We start from the raw sequence: 20,872 nt of genomic DNA, 5'->3' as shown, positions 1-20,872 counted from the left end.
GGCCCAGAGTTCAGGTCCCACAACCGGCAAAAAAAAAAAAAAAAAAAAAAAGATTTCTTTCTAGGTTTCTTTTTTTTTTCTTCCTAACTTGAAATCTTGGGGTTGTCAGTCAGTGGTAATCATTAAAAACTGAAATTAGAAAATATGTTTATTACAGAAAATAAGAAACTTAAACAGGAAAGAAACTAGGTATTTATTTGTTTATATTGGTCATAGGACATAAAGCTCAGAGCCTGGGCACTGTTCCTGAACTTTGTCTCTCAAGACTAGCATTCTAACCTTTAAGCCACAGCTCCACTTCGGTTTTCTGGTAGATAATTGGAGATCAGAGACTCATGGACTTGCCTGCCTGGGCTGGCTTTGAACCTTGATCCTCAGATCTCAGTCTCCTGAGTAGGATTAAAAGTGTGAGCTGCCAGCACCTGCCCGAAACTAGGTTTTTAAAATCCTATAAAACTACCATTACTCCTGTAGTATATACCTATTTTCCAGAGGTCCCTTTGACTCATTCCAAATAATAGCTTCTCAAAAGATGGAGAAGCCTGTTCAGTCACTGCCTGGTACTTTTTTGCTTGCTGGCTGTCTTTCTCTCTCTCTCTCTCTCTCTCTCTCTCTCTCTCTCCTTTCTTTCTTTCTTTCTTTCTTCTTTCTGCCTTCCCAGTTGTGGGGCCTGAGCACTGTCCCTCAGCTCTTCAGCTCATGCTGAGCACTCCACCACTTGAACCACAGTACCACTTCCGGCTTTTTCTGTTTATGTGGTGCTGAGGAATTGAACCCAGGGCCTCATGCACGCAAGGCAAGTATTCTACCACTGAGCCACATTCCCAGCCCCCCTAGAAAGAAATCTTTAGGATTAAATAGCAGATAAAGTCCTAATCAATCCCCAAGTTTTGTCTAGCATTCACTATGTATCCACCATGAAACAATAGTATTTCCTGAATAATGCAAGTAATTCAGCATTCATTCAGGTACTCCAATTAATGTTATTACTAAATCTGGGAAGAAAAATTTTAACAAGTTTTGCAGAACAGAATTTACATGGTATGCAAATATATGATAGTTTCAGTGCCCTATATACAATTTCTCAAAATAACCAGATAATACAAGTTAGTAAAACTTGAAATTAAAAATATTAAAGTATTTAAAGTACAAGTCAAAGACATCAAAGACTAAAGCATACAGACACCTAATAAATTTTACTTCTTGCTTTTGAAAACAAAAAAAAAAACTTCATTTACAAATATTCCTTGTAATTATATTTAGATCGTATATCAAAATATACAAGTAATCAGATTAAACTGGCAAAAGAAATGTACCATTTATTCTTTTTACAACTCTTTTAAATTAGTTAAAACATTCAGTAAGCTATTTATATTACATACTAAGTAAGATTTAATCTACATACTCTGCCAAGTATCAAATCAGTAATTCAAATAATCTTCCTGAGCAACTAAGTGTCATTAAATATAAAAGATAGGCTAATTTTAAAGGTCATATAATTGCCCTCTACTAATTTCTTTAGCAATTTCACAGGAAAGGAAAAAGAAGAAAAGATTCCTGCATAAGTACGGTTTTATCTGTTATGCATAAGATGAATTTTGACCTAGATATAACACACAAATTAACACCAAGAAAGGAAGTACCTTTTTGTTGTGTTGTTGTTGTAGAGCTTGAACTCTGGGCCTGGGCACTGTCCCTCAGCTCTTCAGCTCAAGGCCAGCGCTCTACCATTTGAGCTACAGCACCACCACTTCCAGTTTCCTGGTGGTTTATTGGAAATAAAGAGTCTCACTAATGCTCCTGCCCAGGGGTGGCTTTTAACCACCTCAGATCTCAGCCTCTGGAGTAACTAAGAATACAAGCATGAACCACAGATGCCCAGCGTAAGGAAATACCTTTATTGTAACATGGTTTCTGTATTACTGTCAGTTTACGAGAGGTATTTCTAACATGGCATAGTCTCTACAGATTTTATTCCAAAGCTCATTTATATGAAAACCATTCATAAATTGTGATCAATACCATAATATAAAATAACCGGTTGGAGGCCTGGCTCAGGTGGTAGAGTGCCAGCCAATGAGCAAAAGCATCAAATATCAAGCCTAAGTCCAGGTCTCAGATGAAAAAGAAAAAAAAAGAAAAGAAATAAATTTCACTTTCTCTCTCCACACAGAAAATGCTGACTCATCAGACTCTGGTAGCTCACACCCATAATCCTAGCTTCTCAGGAGGCTGAGATCTGAGGAACAAGGTTCAAAGCCAGCCTGGGCACGAAAGTTGTAAACTCATCTCCAATTACCACCAAATGACTGGAAGTGGAACTGTGGCTCAAGTGGTAAGAATGCCAGCCTTGAATGAAAAAGCTAAGTGAGAATACTAGCACCAAAAACAAAGAGAGCCATGTGCCGGTGGCTCATGCTTGTAATCCTACTTACTCTGGAGGCTGAGATCTGAGGATCATGGTTTAAAGCCAGCCCTGGCAAGAAAGTCCCTGAGATACTTATCTCCAATAAACCACCAGAAAACCAAAAGTGGCGCTGTGGCTCAAGTGGTAGAGCGCTCGCCTTGAGCTGAGGGACAGCGCCTGGGCCAAATTCAAGCCCCATGACCAACAAAAAAAAAAAAAAAGAGAGACGAAAGAGAAAGGGAAAGGGAAAGAGAGAGAGAGAGACAGAATGTTGACTCTTCTAGGCTGATACAGAAAGCTTGCCTTTAAGGAAAATTTTGAGACGATTCCTCTCATACTAATTAATTATACTGTCAACTAATTAAGATATCATGAGTATACACAGTTGTTGAAGGTTATTACAGAAAGTTGCCAACTGTTGCTTTATAAGCAAAATACAAATTGCCTTCCCTTGAATTGTTTAAAAATCAATGTCTATACTAGGTGCTGGCGGCTCATTCCTGTAATCTTACTCAAGAGACTGAGTCCTGGAGGATTGTGGTTCCCAAGTCTTCTGAGACTTCATCTCCAATTTAGTATGGCAAAATGCCATACTAAAGGCCTGTATCAAGTAGTAGAACACCAGCTGTGAGCAAGAAAACAGAGCAAGTTTGAAGCCCTGAGTTTAAGTCCTTGTACAAGCACACATGCACATGCATGCACACACATCTAAAAGCTCCACAATCGTGCCATTTGTAGCAGTGTTTTAGTTTTACAATAGGGAAGATACTCAGAAACCCATATTGAGTATTTTCCTACAGTGAGAGAGTTTATTCAGTTTTGATTTGGCTTTGCGATGCCAAGGATCAAAATCAAGGTTTTGCTTATTATGAGCAAAAATGCTCAGCACTTCATCTGAGTCCTGAAACAAGCTACACTACACCTACATTAAGGAAAAATTTCACATATCAAACTGAGACTCAACATAAGAAAGGTGCATAATTCTACAGAAAAGTTCAAAACTGACTAACAAACATTGCTGGCTGTCTTTTAAAAGATCTTGGAACTACAGCTGGATTAGAAGATGACACTATAGGGGCTGGGAAGGTGGCTCAGTGGTAGAGCGCTTGCCTTGCATGCCTGAGGCCCTGGGTTGGATTCCTCAGCACCACATAAGCAAAAAAGAAAAAAGCCGGAAGTGGCGCTGTGGCTCAAGTGGTAGAGGGCTAGCCTTGAGCTGAAGAGCTGAGGGACAGCACCCAGGCCCAGAGTTCAGGCCCCACAACCGGACCAAAAAAAAAAAAAGATGATGACACTAAAGAAGAAGATGACACTATCAGTAAAATCCTCGTGACTACTAACCTTATCACTACCAAATAGCACAATTTAGTCAAACACTCCATCATCCTGCCTCAACCTCACCAAGCCAGGATCATAGGTGTGAGCTCTGGCCTCGAAAATAAATTCCTTTTGGTCTTCTTGAGAGTTCTTCCAGTGCTACATTTAAAATGGGTTTGAAAAAAGCAACTTGCTCATTTTGAGTCTGTATTTAACACTTCTTTTCTTTTTTGGTCATGGGGCCTGAACTCTGGGCCTGGGTGCTGTCCTTCAGCTCTTCAGCTCAAGGCGAGTGCTCCACCACTTGAGCCACAGCGCCACTTCCGGTTTTCTAGTGGTTAATTGGAAATAAGAGTCTCATGGACTTCCCTGCCTGGACTGGCTTTGAACCATGATCCTCAGATCTCAGCCTCCTGAGTAGCTAAGTTCAAAGCCAATCCAGACAGTCCATGAGACTCTAATCTCCAATAAGCCACTAGAAAACCATAAGTGGCGCTGTGGCTCAAGTGATAGAGCGCAAGCCTTGAGCTGAAAAGCTGAGGGAACAGCACCCAGGCCCAGAGTTCAGGCCCCACAACCTACAAAAAAAAAAAAAATCTCACATCTGCCTACTTACAACTCTCTTTACCACAACCACTATCAGTCACACATTTTTACACGGTCATATCATTATGACACACTGTGTTGTAATGTCTTTATTTTCCAGTGTAATAGCACAACAACAAGGTCTCTAGCTACAATGTCTATGGTTTCCAGCCTTGTATCATCACTACAAGTGATACAAGACATGTGTTACATGTCTCTGTTTTGCAGTGTCACTTCACTATGACACACTGGGTGGCACTATTTTCCAGTGTCATATTACCACACACTGTGTTGCAATGGGTCTATTTTGCAGTGTGGCAGCATTAGGACACAGTGTATTTACAATGTGTCTATTTTCCAGTATTGTATCATTACCACACACTGTGGTACTTTTGGTGTTGGCCTCTTTTACTTAATAAAATGCATTTAACATTACTCTGTGACTTCTCATGACTGAATAACTCATATGAACATCCATTATATCGATGGACTACAGCTTGCTTTCAATTCATTCATATAGTGAAAAACAATTCGGTTACTTCCAAACTTTGGTAATTATGAGTAAAGCTGCTAAAAATGTCTATATCCAGATTTCCATGTGTATGTTCTTTGCATAACAATCAAGGCATATGACTACTGGATCATATTGTAAGAGTATGTTTAACTTTGTAAGCTACCAACAAACTATTCAATGACAAACTCAAAAATGGGTGTACCATTCTGCACTCCCACCAACAATGAATAAGGAAACACTACCTTTGCCAGTGAATATCTCTGTGCCTCACTGTTTTTCATTGATAAAACAGGTGGGGAGGGACAGTATTTCCCTTAAAACTAGTGTGCAGAGTAAATTAAAAATTCACATGAAGGGGCTGGGAATGTGTTTAGTGGTAGAGTGCTTGCCTTGCATGCATGAAGCCCTGGGTTCAATTCCTCAGCACCACATAAGCAGAAAAGGCCAGAAGTGGCACTGTAGCTCAAGTGGTAGAGCACTATCCTTGAGCTGAAGAGGTGAGGGACAGCGCCCAGGCCCAGAGTTCAAGCCCCACAACCAACTAAAAAAAAATATATATATATATTAGTAACAGGGGCACCAGTGGCTCACACCTATAATCCAAGCTACTCAGGATGCTGAGATAGGAGAATCATAGTTTAAAGCCAACCCAGGCAGTAAAGTCCATTGGACTCATTAACCACCAGAAAACCAAAAGTAGTAATAGGGTGCTAGCCTTGAGGAAAAATGCTAGGACCAGGGACTAGGTGCCCTGAGTTCAAGCCCCAGACCAACAACAACAAAAAAGTAACAGTAGTCTATCTTTTTTATTTTGTTTGGGACTGGGACTTGAATTTGATATCTTGCCACTGGTGCACTGGCTAGCGTTCTACCACCTAAGCCATACCTCCAACCCAAGTAGCGTCTGTCATGAAATTATTTGCAAAGTTTAGACAATGTGTAAGGTCCTTTATCAGAGTATCTGACATATAAGCCCTTATCTTTGTTATCATAATCCTAATAAAAAAATATTTGATAACATTTCTTAAAATGCCAAAGACATGAATATCAGAAATGCTAGAAATTACTTGCCTGGAGACAATGTATCATGACAAAAAAAAAACACACAAGGGAAAAAAAAATCTCTGAAACAGGGAACTAGGAAAACATTGCAAACGAAAGAAAAAGAAAACTAATAAAAGAAAAATGAATAAAAGGAAAAAGACAAAAAAAGAAAACTATTCAGCAAGTATCTTCTAGGTACCTATACTTTATTTCATTTTAATCCTCCAACCAACCAAACCCTTCTGTGGAGGAGGAAACAGTCCAAATAAGGATATATAACTTGGATCACACAAAGCTAGCTGGTGACAGGCAATATTCACCTAACTCCAAAACTCAAACTCCTATAATACTACACAGACTCCTGTTTCCTCTATCCTCCTCCACCCGCAGCACCAATGATCATCTAAGATTATCCAGCTACAATTAACAGACCTGAGGTGGCTTCAGCAAAGGGAGTTTTTTGTTTTGCTGATACCGGGGCTTGAACTGAAGGGCCCTTAGCTATTTCACTCAAGGCTAGCACTCTACTACTTGAGCCACCAACGCCACTTCTGGCTTTTTTGCAGTTAATTGAGTCTCATGGACTTCCTTGCCTGGGCTTACCTCTGAAATGGTATCCTCAGATTCCAGCCTCTTGAGTAGCCAGGATTACAAGTATGAGCCACCATGCATGGCTAAGGGAGTACTATTTTACTCAACAGTGCTCATTACATAATTCCGCATGATCATAAGGGGGTTTATTGTTATATGAAATATTTTATGTCTTACTTAAAGGTATTTTTAACCTCACTAAGTATATAGAGAATAATATGGGTTTCTGAAATTACTGTACTGACAGATGAGATTATCTGCTTATTTTAATTCTCATTACAATACTAATAGTCCTCCCTTCTTACCCTTCAAAACATCCTGTCCACAAAATCAAGTGTTTCTGTATTTAAAACTTTATTTTTATTTTTTCAGACAGGGTACTGCTATTATAGAACAACCTGTCCTGGAATGTAGTATTAGCCTAGGCTCCCCACCCCCACCCCCCACCCAGGCTCTTTAACATGAAGCCAACTCTACCACAAGTTAGAATTTAAAAAAAAAAAAAAAACCAGTTCAATATTCAGTTCTATCATTAATTAGAAAATTTCAAACATGTCACCTCACCTATTTTACCCTAGCATTTACTGGCTAAATTTTTCTTTCAACTATATGAACAACTTCAAATGTCTAGAACGGTAATAATCTGTGATTAGCCTACACAGGAATTTGGATTGAATACCGTTGGGCAGATGTGCAAGAACTTGTCTGTCTCCTTGCTGAATTCAAGAGTTACCAAACCTTCTCTGTAAAGAACCTGGGAGCAGGCTTCGAAGGCCATACAGAAGCCAACCCTGGCAGCAAAGTCCATGAGACTCATCTCCAATTAACCACAATAAAACCGGAAGTGGTGCTGTGGCTCAAGTGAGCACTTGCCTTGAACTGAAGAGCTGAGGGGCAGCACCCAGGCACAGAGTTCAAACCCTACAACCCACAAAAACAAAAACAAACAAACAAAACTTTATTTCTGAACACTAAATTTCAACTTCATAGGATTTTTACATGTTACCAGCCACTTAAAAATGCAAAACCATTCTTACCTCATTAGCTATGAAAAAACAGGAAGTCAAACTGACTTTTTAAGCCGATTTTTGTTGTCACTGAGTCAGGGTCTCACTATGCAGCCCAAGTTGGCCTATTCCTGTCTTTGCTTCCCCTGTGTTGGCATACAGACATGCTACCATAGCCACACTGATTTTTGATAAAGGCACAAAAGCAATTAGGTGGGGCTGGGAAGGTGGCTCAGTGGTAGAGCGCTTGCCTTGCATGCCTGAGGCCCTGGGTTCGATTCCTCAGCACCACATAAGCAGAAAAAGCCGGAAGTGGCGCTGTGGCTCAAGTGGTAGAGTGCTAGGCCCAGAGTTCAGGCCCCACGACTGGACCAAAAAAAAAAAAAAAGCAATTAGGTGGAGCAATAATTTTTCAACAAAAGGTGCTACAAGTGAATACCCACAGGTTAAAAGAAAAAACTGTAAACCTGAGACTCATATCTGTTCAAGATTATCTCAAGTAGACAAGATTTTTTAAATATAAATTTTTAAATCATAGAACTTTTAGGAAAAAAATAAGATTTAACAAACTTGCTGCTTTTACTATGTGAAAGATCTTGCTGAGATAATAAAAAGACACATGATATACTGGGGGAAATACTTGCAAACCATATGGTTGACAAGCGACTTTTTTTTTTTTTTTTGCGAGTCCTGGAACTTGAACTCAGAGCCAGGGCACTGTCCCTGAGCATCTTTTGCTGAAAGCTAGCACTCTATCACAGCACCACTTCTGGCCTTTTCTGTTTATATGGTACTGAGGCATTGAACCCAGGGCTTCATGCATGCTAGGCAAGCACTCTACCACTAGGCCACATTCCCAGCCCAACAAGTGACTTTTAACTGCAACATTATCAATAAAGAATTCTCAAAACAAAGCCAGCGCCAGTGGCTCACATCTGTAATCCTAACTACTCAGGAGGCTGAGATCTAAGGATCTCAGTTCAAAGCTAGCCTGGGCAGAAAAGTCTATGAGACTCATCTCCAAATAACCACCAGAAAACTGGAAGGAGCTCTGTGGCTCAAGTGGTAGAGCACTGGTCTTGAGCTGAAGAGTGCAGGGACTGGGGCTGGGAAGGTGGCTCAGTGGTAGAGCGCTTGCCTTGCATGCATGAGGCCCTGGGTTTGATTCCTCAGCACCACACAAGCAAAAAGAAAAAAGCTGGAAGTGGCACTGTGACTCAAGTGGTAGAAAGCTAGCCTGGGAGAATGCTAGCCTGGAGCTGAAGAGCTGAGGGACAGTGCCTAGGCCCAGAGTTCAGGCCCTATGACTGGACCCAAAAAAAAAAGAGAGTGCAAGGACCACACACAAGCCCTACAACAGAAAAAGAAAAAAGAAAAAAAAGAATGATCAAAACAGTAATTTGTTAAAAAGGAACTTGATTAGAAAATGGGCAAAAGGCATTAATATACATTTTACTGGCAAGGGTATATAAATCTCAAATGATAAGGAGTTGATAATCATTAGACATGAAACCACCGAGATATGCATTAAAGCAAAAACAGTTACATCAGATATTGTCAAAAATATGAAAAGGGCTGCAAAGGTGGCTTAGTGGTAGAGTGCTGGCCAGCATGCATGAAGTCCTGGGTTCAATTCCTAAGTACCACATACACAAAGAAGGCAGGAAGTAGTGCTGTGCGCCTCAAGTGGTAGACCGCTAGCCTTGAGCAAAAAGCAGCCCTGGGACAGTGCCCAGGCCCTGAGTTCAAGTCCCAGGACTGGCCAAAAAAAAAAAAAAAACAACAATCTCTCATTTGTAACGTCTGTGCAATGTAAAAAAGACTCTAGAAAATACTATAGCAACAAGATAAAAACAAACAAGAAATAAACAAGCCCTAAACATATACACATAATATGACCTAACATTCCTTGGAAAAATGAACACTTGTCACCAAACAAAAAACTGAACAGGAATGTTCATAGACACTGTCTACATGACAGCCTGAAACTGCAACCAACCAAGTAGGTAAATGGTTCCATAGAGGAATCACAGTACATGCACACTATCAAATCCTAACAATCACAGAAAAGAAGACATCTATTCACATACATACCATGTGGACAGATCTCACCGACATCATCCTGAAGGAACAAAGCCAATCTCAAAAATATTATATATGGGGGCTGGGAAGGTGGCTCAGTGGTAGAGTGCTTGCCTTGCATGCCTGAGGCCCTGGGTTCGATTCCTCAGCACCACATAAGCAAAAAGAAAAAAGCCGGAAGTGGCGCTGTGGCTCAAATGGTAGAGCACTAGCCTTGAGCTGAAGAGCTGAGGGACAGTGCCCAGGCCCAGAGTTCAGGCCCCACGACTGGACCCAAAAAAAAAAAAAAAAATTACATATGGTATCATTCCATTTATACAATATTTTCAAAATGACAAAATTAGAGAAGAAATTAGTGGTTGCCAGGAAGGATGAGGAGCCAGGGAAAGGGTCTACAGGTTATAAGCAGGAGCGAGAAAGGGAAACATTTTTCTGCCAAGGGCCTTTTAGATGTTATACCATCTTCACAATGCTGCACAGAACTATCAGTCAAGTAAGACTGGCCCAGAAAAACACTTCTACCGAGGATGTCAGAAGGTGAAAAGCGTGTCTGTCTGTCCCATCCTATATCAAATGATCTAGAGAGCCTTGCACGGCCAGTGTCCTGGAAGTCCACCCCTGCCTGCCTGTGAAGGGAAAGGGATCTCTGTGGAGATACAATAGCCATTTCTTGGCTGCACTGGTGGTTTCACTAGAGCACATGTGACACAACAGCACAGAATACACATACACTGTACCATGATCAGTGACTGATGTTGGTATTACATAATATTTCTTTAACATGGAACCTTTAAGCCAGGCACTGGTGGCTCCTATCTGTAATCGCAGCTACTCAGGAGGATGAGATCTGAGGATCCAAGTTCAAAGGCAACCGGGGCAAGAAAAATCTGTGAGACTCTCATCTTCAATTAACCACAAAACGCAGGAAGTAGAGCTGTGACTCAAGTGGTGGAGCACCAGCTTTGAGCAAAAGACCTCAGGGATAGTGCCTAGACTGGAATCAAGCTCCCATAACCAGCACAAAAAAAAAAAAAAAAAAAAGATGGGTAAGAACTGCTGTTATTACAATATTCTGTGAATCTATATGTCAAAATAAAAAGTTAAGTTTCCAAAAACTTTGAGTATAAGACCCAGAGGATATGAGCATAAGACCCAGAGGATAAAGGTAAGAAGACAGCTAGGGTGAAAAGTCTGGGAGATTTCATCTCCAAAATAACCAGCAAAAAGCCAGGTTGGAGGAATGGCTCAAGTAGTAGAACACCAGCCATACAAGCAAACTGTGCACAGTTGAAAGCCTTGAGTGCAAACCCCAGGCAAAAACAAGAATACATCCACTGTGATGATTAGAGTTGTTGCAAGGACAAAGCATAGTAAAATAGCAAAAGTTTGTTTTAGCTAAGTGCCTACCATGAGACAAGCACTATTTTAAGTACTTTTCATATTACCCCATTTAATCTACATAACTACCATAAAAATTAAATACTACAGAACCCCAATACACAGAGGAAAAGTCTGGAGATGACAGGGAGGTTTAAAGTAATGACGTGGTAGAATCATGATTTAAATTCAGATTAACTCCAGAGCCATACCTCCTGCACAAAACAACAGCAAAAATAAACACATTCAGAACAAGAAGAAAGTATCAGTCTGGGCAAAAGTTTGGACTAAATAACAATGTACAACCAGTTTGGGTTTTATATAAGGATTCAAAATTCCTAAAATGCCAGTATGCACTATCAGATATATAAAGTACTTCAGTATACAATTTTTCCCAAATGCTTCTAACAGGGAGCCCTTTTCCCCTAGAATATATAACTCAACAATCTCTCAGACAAAAGCTAATGTTTTCAATGGCCTGCCTCAACCCATTTCTCTTCTTCATATACTGGTCATAGGTGGCCAATTATAAATTCGAATAAAATATTCAGGTTCTCAATCATATTTGCCACATTTCAAGTCTGTTCAAGAACCACATATGGCTACCATATTGAACAGCATAGACACAAAATGGAACATTTCCATCATCTGAGGAATTCTATCCACCAGTACTGGATTAGAGACTTGGTTTTGTTTCTTTTGAAAAAAGAACACGGAGCCAGAATTAGTACACACCACTGCCACATCGCCCAATAAAGGGGTTTAGGTCAGAGATCTTTGATGATTTCTAATCAGCTGCTGCAATCTAAAAAAGATAAGTGGAAAAAATGAGTATGGACAGAAGAAAAATCATGCGGCTTAAGAGAAAGGGTGATCTTGGATTTAGGACTCTGGCTCGGTATTCCTTACTCTGTCAATGATTCATGTGAAAAATGTTTTCACTGCTGGGTGCCGGTGGCTCATGCCTGTAATCCTAGCTACTTAAGAGGCTGAGATCTGAGGATCATGGTTCAAAGCCAGGCCGGGCAGGAAAGGCTGTGAGACCTTAGCTCCAACAAACCACTAGAAAACCAGAAGTGGCACTGTGGCTCAAGTTGTAGAGCGCTTGCCTTGAGCTGAAGAGCGCAGGGACAGCGCCCAGGCCCAGAGTTCAAGCCCCACGACCGACCAAAAAAAAAAAAAAAGTTTTCACTTTATACTTGGTATTGCGACTTCACTTACACAGGTCTCTTCACCATGCTGGGCCTTGTTTTTTTCTTTTACCACACAAACACACGATCACTCAGATTCCCTTGCTCTCCACAGGAGAGGGTGGAGAACAGGTGAGGGCACATGTTCCCTGGGTGACGGGACGCGGGCCTGTCAGCTGCCAGCTCTCCTGAGGACGAGATCCGGACACCATCGAAGGGTGGCCTGACTCTCTAAGAAACACGGAGATAGCCTCCCTACTGGAACCAGCACACAAAAATGCCGGTTAGAACTGAGTTAAGACCTCAGAGGAGGAGCCCTCAGCCGTAGCCACCTCGTCGATGGTCTCGAACAGTGTTAGTGTTAATGTCAGTGGTCACACACAGTGTTAGTGTTAATGTCGATGATCACGTGCAGTATTAAGGAGGGCGGCGCGGCTCTGGAGTCTTGAGGAGACACAAGTCACGGTAAGTCAAGTATGAATGCTAGCTGACAGATGGATGGACGGACGGACAGAGTTCCTCCTACCGACCCGAGTACTGCGGGGCCCAGGGAGCAGGGAGTCGCAGCCGGTCCCGGGGTACCAGGCCATCCCGCCGGGCGGCGCCATCTGAGTGAAGCCCGCGGGCCTCCCGCGCTCCTCCTCTGCCCGCACGGCCTTCCCCGGAGTCCCAAGGTGCGGAGGAGCCTCGCGCGCCCCGGTATCAGCAACACGGGCAATGGAAGGGGATGCAGACGGCCTCCGTCCTTGTGTCTGCGCTCCCGGAGCCCCGCGGCCTCCGGAGGAATTCCAACTCGTGTGAGCGCCCGGGGCCGACCGGGATCGGGGGCCTCGGGGGTCCCCGGGCGGGCGCGGGGGGTGGGGGGAGAGCCGGGTCCCCCGGGGCGAGCCTCGCCTTCCGCGGCGCGGAGAACCGGCTGAGTTTGAAACCTCCGGCGGCCAGGCTCGGAGCGAGCGCGGCGGGGCGGCGGACGACGCGACCCGGGGAGGCCCGAGAGGTCGGGACCCAGCGCGCCCGCCCGCCCCTCCCGCCCGGGACCCAGCGTGCCCGCCCGCGCCGCCCGCGCTCACCTCTCCGGGGCCCGCGCCGCCCGCCCGCCCGCAGCCCGCCGCCCCGCCGCCCGCGCTCACCTCTCCGGGGGGCCTTGGTCAGGGCCGCCCCGCCCGTCCGCTCGCCGTTCTCCTGCTGCTCCTGGTGCGGGAGCTCGCCCGGGCCGCCCGCGCCGGGGCCGCCCTCCGCGCCGCGGTGGTGGTGGTGCCGGTGCCGCTCCTTGTGGCCCTTGAGCCGGGGCCCGGCCGCGCTCACCGTCAGCGGCGAGAAGGTGAAGAGAGCCGAGGGCCCGGGGCCCGGGAGCGCGGCCGCCACGGCGGGGCCCGTGGGCGCCAGCGACGGCGGCGGCGGCGGCGGCGGCGGCGGCGGGAGGAGCAGCGGCTCCGCGGAGCCCGGGGCGGCGGCGGCGGCGGCGGCGGCGGCGGCCGGTGGCGGCGGCGCGGGCAGCCCGGGCGGCTGGCGGCTGCGGCGCCGCCGGTGAGGGGGAGGCAGAGGGGCGTCCTGGCCCGGCCGCCCGCGCTTCTCCTGGGCGCCCCCGCTGCTCGCCCGTCGCTGCCGCTTCACGCCCCGCGGCGAGGCCCCGCCGAGCGGCCGCTCCTTCCCGTCTTTGTCCGGCTCCTCCGGCGCCGCCGCCGCCCGCACGACGCGCACCGCTCCGACCTGCGCAGCCATTTCGCCCACAAACACACATTTAAATGGCCCGACCGCCCCCCCGTCCGCGCACCGCGCAAGCGCCGCCCGCGCACGGCCCGCTGGGCTTTGCAGTCTCTCCCCCGCCCTCCACTTGGCGGGCCTCACTGCGGAGCAGAACATGGCGGTGACGGCGGCGGCGGCGGCGGGAGAGGTAGGGGCCGACGCGGCAGCCGCGGCAGCGGCGGCGCCGATCCCCGCCGAGGCCTCTCCCCCGCCAAGGCCTTTGCGACCGCGCCGCTATTGTACTGCGCCCTGGCCGCGCAGAGCCTCCTGGGAGTCGTAGTTCCGCCGCGGCCCGGGTTCCCTCAGTGGAGGAGGAGCCGGCCTCCGCCTGTGCCGCTACGGTTCAGAGCCCTGGCCGCGCAGAGCCTCCTGGGAGTCGTAGTTCCTCCGCGACCCGGCTCCCTGAGTGGAGGAGCCGGCCTCTCTGACCGCGCCGCAATTGTACAGAGCCCTGGCTGCGCAGGGCCTCCTGGGAGTTGTAGTTCCGCCAGGACCCAGCTCCCTCAGTGGAGCCGCACCGCTATGGTTCACAGCCCTGGCCGCGCAGGGCCTCCTGGGAGTCGTAGTTCCTCCGCGTCCCCGGCTCCGTGAGTGGAGGACCCGACGGGGAGCGTGCGCCGGGTCACGCTTCGGGCTGCGACGCAACCGCCGCCGGCCCGTGAGTGGCCGCCAACCGTTCTAACGGCCCAGACAGAATTAGTGGCTTTCCGAGTCTAGCGGCGCGCTCACATTACCCTTTTCTGGTGCCGCTCGGTCACCGTACGGAGCGGGCGGTCTCCATGGCGACTGGGGTTTCCTGTCTCCCGTGTGGGCTTTGTGAGGTAAAAGAACGGCCGAGGAGGGAGCCGGGACGTCGGGCCGGGGAGAGCGACGGCGGGTTGGCGGTCCATACAGAATGCGTTCGGGGACACGGGGAGGGCGGGTGGCTTCCGGGCCGGGGGCGGGCGGGGAGGGGGGGCGGACGGGCTCCGCACTTTCCTTAGCCTCCCCTTCCCCCCCCCACCGACCTCCGCACCCCATCCCGGCCTCCGCACCCCACCCCCGGCCTCCCCTTCCCCCCCACCGACCTCCACACCCCATCCCGGCCTCCGCACCCCACCCCCGGCCTCCGCACCCCATCCCACCGACCTCCGCACCCTCCCTAACCTCCGCACTCCCCCTCCCCTCCGCACCTCCTCCGACCTCTGCACCCCCCCTCTGGCCCCTGCACACACACACCCCCCTCCATGCCTGTGGTCGGCTCTAACAGCTCTCCGGCCATCACCCCTCAGCTCAGCTCACCTCAGCTCTAAGGCCTGCACAGCTCCCAGGCTGTCACCCTTCACTCACCTCACCTCAGCTCCGCTCTAAAGCCTACTCCTGCACAGCTCCCAGGCGTCACCCCTCAGCTCAGCTCAGCTCTGAGCCTACTCCCGCACAGTTCCCAGGCTGTCACTCCTCACCTTAGCTCAACTCTAAGGCCTACTCCTGCACAGCTCCCAGGCTGTCATGGCTCCCGAGGTCTCTGGGGGATCAGTGACACTACTGGTGGAGAGGTAAGAGAAGTAAGTGTTCAAACACAAGTGTCCGTCCACCCACTGGCTGTCCACTGTAGTACCCCAGACAAGACAGCTTCTCTTAAGGTTCAGTCCCCTTCCCTAAATAAGGCATGCGGAGATAGTAACACCTCTAGGTTACAAATAAGGTGATGTTAAATCTCCAAAGGAAGTAAGGTGAATCCTGGTGGTGGTAATGACATATTTTCTTTTATTTTTGTGGGGGGGGTCCGGTCATGGGGCCTGAACTCTGGGACTCTACCACTCTCACCACAGCGCCACTTCCGGCTTTTTTCTTTTTGCTTATGTGGTGCTGAGGAATCAAACCCAGGGCCTCATGCATGCAAGGCAAGCACTCTACCACTGAGCCACCTTGCCAGCCCATATTTTCTTAAGGCAAATCCATATACATACAGATGTTTAAAGTAGCAGAACCTTTGACTGGGTATAAAGTACATGTATCTATGTAGGACATTTTTTTTTTTTGGTGTGTGTGGTGGTCCTGGGATTTGAACTCAGGCCCTGGACCCTAAGCTTTTGCTCGAGGCTAGTGCTCTACCACTTTAGCCACAAGGCCATTTCAGATTTTTTCTGAGCAGTTTATCGGACATAAGTCTCACGGACTTTCCTGACCAGGCTAGATTTGAACTGCGATCCTCAAATCTCAGCCTCCTGAGTAGCTAGAATTACAGGGCTAGGGCATTTTTCTATTCACAAAATGTTACCAGAAGCTGGGTGCTGGTGGCTTACACCTGTAATCCTAGCTACTCAGGAGTCTGAGATATGAGGACCATGGCTGAAAGCCAAGACAGGCAAGAAAGTCTGTGAGACTCATCTCCACAAAAAAGCCAGAAGTAAAGCTGAGGCTCAAGTGGGTGGCTGAGGGCTAGCCTTGAGCAAAACAGCTCAGGGACAGCACCCATGCAAGGCCCAGGGGAGTCACAAAACAAAACAGGGTACCAAAGGACAGCGGCTATTTCATTATTTTTCTAGAATTGGTAATTGAATAACTCATTCAGTTATCTGGAATGTAGATGGACCTGTTATAAGTTGGTATATCCAAATAAAATAGATTACTGATATTAGTACTTTTTATTCTCTTAAATAACATTCTTTTCTTTTTTTTTTTTGGTCTGGTCGTGGGGCCTGAACTCTGGGCCTGGATGCTGTCCCTCAGCTCTTCAGCTCAAGGCTAGCACTCTACCACTTGAGCCACAGTGCCACTTCCGGGTTTTTTCTTTTTGCTTATGTGGTGCTGAGGAATCGAACCCAGGGCCTCATGCATGCAAGGCAAGCACTCTACCACTGAGCCACCTTCCCAGTCCCAGCATTTCTTTTCTTATCTTAGTTTCCACAATATTTGAGATGACATTGGAACTTACTATAGTTAGGCAAAAATAGGGAAAGTTGGCTCATGCCTATAGTCCTAGCTACACTCACTCAGGAGGCCAAGATCTGGGGATCGCGGTTCAAAGCCAGCCAGGGCAGGAAAGACCAAGAGACTCTTACCTCCAATTAACCACCAGAAAACTGAAAGTAGGGCTGGGAAGGTGGCTCAGTGGTAGAGCGCTTGCCTTGCATGCATGAGGCCCTGGGTTCCATTCCTCAGCACCACATAAGCAAAAAGCCGGAAGTGGCGCTGTGGCTCAAGTGGTAGAGCGCTAGCCTTGAGCTGAAGATCTGAGGGACAGTGCCCAGGCCCTGAGTTCAGGCCCCACAACCGGACCCAAAAACAAAAAACTGAAAGTGGTGCTGTGGCTCAAATGGTAGAGTGCTAGCCTTGAGCAAAAGAGCTCAGGGACAGTGCCCAGGCCCAGAGTTCAAGCCCCATTACCAACAAAAAAAAAGGGGGGGGACACTTATTGTTAGGCAGTTATTTTATTCCACAACTACAAGGTAAGATTTTAAAAGAAGCTTTATACCATATTAGGGCAATGTAGATATTTTACTGAGATGTAACACTTTGCACACTTTTAAATTTTACACTCATGCTGGCCATGGTAGGGGCAAGTGTAGTCTGGCCTCAGGACGATGCACCAGGAGGATCACTTGAGCCCAGGGATTCAAAACCAGCATAGCAAAGCTCCACCTAAAAAATAAAAATGAAGGAAAGCACTAGAAAATAAAATAGAGTGACTTTCAAATTTTAGTCCAGTCGTGGGGCCTGAACTCTGGGCCTGAGTGCTGTCCCTCAGCTCTTCAGCTCAAGGCTAGCACTCTACCACTTGAGCCACAGTGCCACTTCCGGCTTTTTTCTTTTTGCTTATGTGGTGCTGAGGAATCGAACCCAGGGCTTCAGGCATGCAAGGCAAACGCTCTACCACTGAGCCACCTTCCCAGCCCTGACTTTCAAATTTTAAAATAATGCTGAGTGTTGGTGGTTTATGCCTGTAACCCTAGCTACTCAGGGCTGAGATCTGAGGGTTACAGTTAGAAGCCAGTCCAGGCAGAAAAGTCCATGAGACTCTCATCTCCAATAAACTACTCAGAAAAAAAAGGAAGTGGTACTGTGGCTCAACGTGCCATAGCACAAAAGCTCAGGGACAGCACCCAGTCCCTGAGTTCAAGCCCCATGACCGACAAAATAAAATAAGGCCATTTTAAAAGTGTTACTACCTGGTGAGTGGGGCTCACACCTGTAATCCTAGCTACTCAGGTTAAAAGCCAGTCAGGTCAGGCAAGTCCATGAGACTCTCTTCTCTAATTAACCACCAAAAAGCCAAAGTGACTCAAGTAGTAGAGCACCAGCCTTAAGGAAAAAGGCTCAAGGACAGCACCCAGGTCCTAAGCTTAAGCCCCAGAACTGGCACCAAAAAAGTGTTTCTCATAGATCATTCTCTGCATAAATTCAAGTGGCAAACTTTTGGTAGTAGTTTCTAACCCACTGAAAATAATATGAAAAAAGTTGCATCTTATCACATATTGTTTTTATGGTGAAGATATTAATGTATTAGCATATATTGGTATGAATATAGAAAACTTAGAATCAGTATTCTGGTAACTTTATTTACAGATGCACTTGCAGTCTGTGTTCTTATAAGTCCATAGTTGTATTAAACATTCCAGGTTGATGGTGGGTTCCTTGGTCCTTTGGGTTTTGAGAAACGATTTCCAAAACCTGGGAACAAAAATAAACTTCAATAAAAAGAGAGCTTTTTTTTGTATATAAATGGATAGTTGGATTTTAGAATATGTAAATATATGGATTATTTTTTAAAGTTTAGGCAGCATCTTTGATCAATTTAGTAACAGATTATAAAGACATTATAATAATTAAAGTGTAGTGATAGCAATTATATATTTGAGTGTAGGGGCAGTGTTGGGGATTGAGTCCAGCCTCATACATGCTGAGTAAAAGTGCTCTACTGCTGGGCACAGCCCAAATACAAATATTAAAAATCTATAATGCCCCACAGTATAACCCCTGCTTTCACTGTATTTGATGTCGGTATAATTTGTGGAGGGGAAGGGGAAAAACAAATCGTTTAAATAGGGATACAGGTGGACCCATTGCCACAATGAGATGTACAAGTCGTTATGTCGAAAACGAACTTTACAATTTTGGTGGGGGGGGGAGAGGGGGGGAGGAGGAGGATTGGGTGAGGGGCAGGGGGAGGATGGGAAGGGATGGGAGGAGGCTACAATGCTTGATAAGAAATGTACTCATTATCTTGCCCATGTAATTGTAATCCCTCTGTACAGTATTTTCGCAATTAAAAAAATCTGTAATGCACAGATTTTATCATGGTAATAACTGAGTGACAAGCCCCAGTTATAACTTAGTCATATCACTTATACACCTTTCTGTACACTCACCATCTAATCACAACTTTGAAAATTTTCAACTTCACAAAAGTAAGCACTGTTATTTGCACATTACTGTAAGAAATCCCAGGATTTATGGAGATTATCTTTGAAAAGCTTAGAAAAATAAACAATTCTAAAAAAGTAAGTAGTAACCAGGCGCCTGTGGCTCACGCCTGTAATACTAGCTACTTAGGAAGCTGAAACCTGAGGAACAGTAAAGTCTGTGAAACTCTTATCTCCAATTAACCACCAGAAAACCTAAGTGGCTTGGTAGCTCAAGTAGTAGAGCTGAGGGGCAACACCCAGGCCCAGAGTTAAAGACCCCACCCCACTCCCCCAAAAAAACCTAAGCAGTAAAATAACTTTTTACTTATCTTTCATCCTCAAACTCATTTCCCTCAACTCCCATACAGAAGCAAAATGAGGAAAATTTTCACAATAATGAAGTCTATTTCAGGATACTTTAAAAGATTTTCAGATTGGCTGGGAATGTGGCTCAGTGGTAGAGTGCTTTAGCATGCATGAAGTCCTGGGTTCGATTCCTTAGTGCCACATAAACGGAAAAAGCCAGAAGTAGTGCTGTGGCTCAAGTGGTAGAGCACTAGCCTTGAGCAGAAGAAGCTCAGGAACAGTGCCCAGTCTCTAAGTTCAAGCCTTAGGACCGGCAAAAAAAAAAAAAAAAAGACTTTCCAGTTGAGGACATTGAATTTTTTTTAATTCCTATTGGCAACTAGGGCCTTATTAACTGAGAAATAAAAGATGTGAACAGAGAACAGTTTCTTCATAACCTAGTAGCTACTCCCGTATTGCTTAAATCTCAACCTTCAGAAGCTATACCAGAAATGGAAGTGTAGTCTATCTAGTAGGAAAGGAGAAAAAAAAATTAAGAGGGCTGGGGATGTAGCTCCATGGTAGTGCACTTATCTAGCAAGCACAAAAACCTGATGAGGGGCTGGGAAGGTGGCTCAGTGGTAGAGTGCTTGCCTCGCATGCATGAGGCCCTGGGTTCAATTCCTCAGCACCACACAAGCAGAAAGAGCCAGAAGTGGCACTGTGGCTCCAGTGGTAGAACGCTAGCCTTGAGCTGAGGAGTTGAGGTACAGTGCCCAGGCCCAAAGTTCAGGCCCCATGACTGGCAAAAAAAAAAAAAAAAAAAAAAAAACACCTGATGAATCAAAACCACCCTAAGGGCTGGGAAGGTGGCTCAGTGGTAGAGCACTTGCCTTGCATGCATGAGGCCCTGGGTTCAATTCCTCAGCACCACAGAAATAAAAGGAAAAAAGTCGGAAGTGGTGCTGTGGCTCAAGTGGTAGAGTGCTAACCTTGAGCTGAAGAGCTGAGGGACAGCGCCCAGGCCCAGAGTTCAGGCCCCACAACCGGACCCAAAAAAAAAAATCAAAACCACCCTAATAGAGGAGGAAGGAAAAACATTTCAGGATACATAATGGCATGCCAGAGTCAAAAATCTCATTAGCCAGGTGCTGGTGGCTCACACCTGTAATCCTAGCTACTCAGGAAGCTGAGGTCTGAGAATCTCAGTTCAAAGCCAACCCAGGCAGGAAAGTCTTAAAGACTCTTATCTCTAATTAACCACCAGAAAACTCCAAGTGTCGCTGTGGCTTAAAGTAGTAGAGCACTAACCTTGAACAACAACAAAAAACCTCAGGGAC

At 46.1% G+C, this 20,872-nt stretch overlaps 2 protein-coding genes across 7 annotated transcripts in view; both read right to left on the bottom strand.

Annotated features, from left to right (window-relative positions):
- Positions 1 to 13,977, bottom strand: part of Rsbn1 (round spermatid basic protein 1) — a 45,079-nt gene extending 31,102 nt beyond the window's left edge. Inside the window, exon 1 of the mRNA XM_042692287.1 lies at positions 13,245 to 13,977. Coding sequence (XP_042548221.1) covers positions 13,245 to 13,977 — 733 coding nt within the window. The remainder of the gene's footprint in view (positions 1 to 13,244) is intronic.
- Positions 13,978 to 17,292: 3,315 nt separating this feature from the next.
- Ptpn22 (protein tyrosine phosphatase non-receptor type 22) overlaps positions 17,293 to 20,872 on the bottom strand; it is a 46,182-nt gene continuing 42,602 nt past the window's right edge. For 4 of the 6 annotated variants that reach the window (XM_042692346.1, XM_042692347.1, XM_042692343.1 and 1 more), the window contains one exon: positions 18,382 to 18,513. In XM_042692346.1, coding sequence (XP_042548280.1) covers positions 18,449 to 18,513 — 65 coding nt within the window. In that variant the 3' untranslated portion in view covers positions 18,382 to 18,448. Of the gene's footprint in view, positions 17,485 to 18,381; positions 18,514 to 20,872 lie in introns of those variants that run through there. The other 2 variants (XM_042692342.1, XM_042692341.1) reach the window with 1 other exon arrangement.

The sequence above is a fragment of the Dipodomys spectabilis genome, unplaced genomic scaffold (genome assembly GCF_019054845.1).
Source record: "Dipodomys spectabilis isolate Male_0828 unplaced genomic scaffold, ASM1905484v1 ptg000148l, whole genome shotgun sequence".
Classification (NCBI taxonomy): domain Eukaryota; kingdom Metazoa; phylum Chordata; class Mammalia; order Rodentia; family Heteromyidae; genus Dipodomys; species Dipodomys spectabilis.
This window is presented reverse-complemented; position numbering and strand designations above follow the sequence as displayed.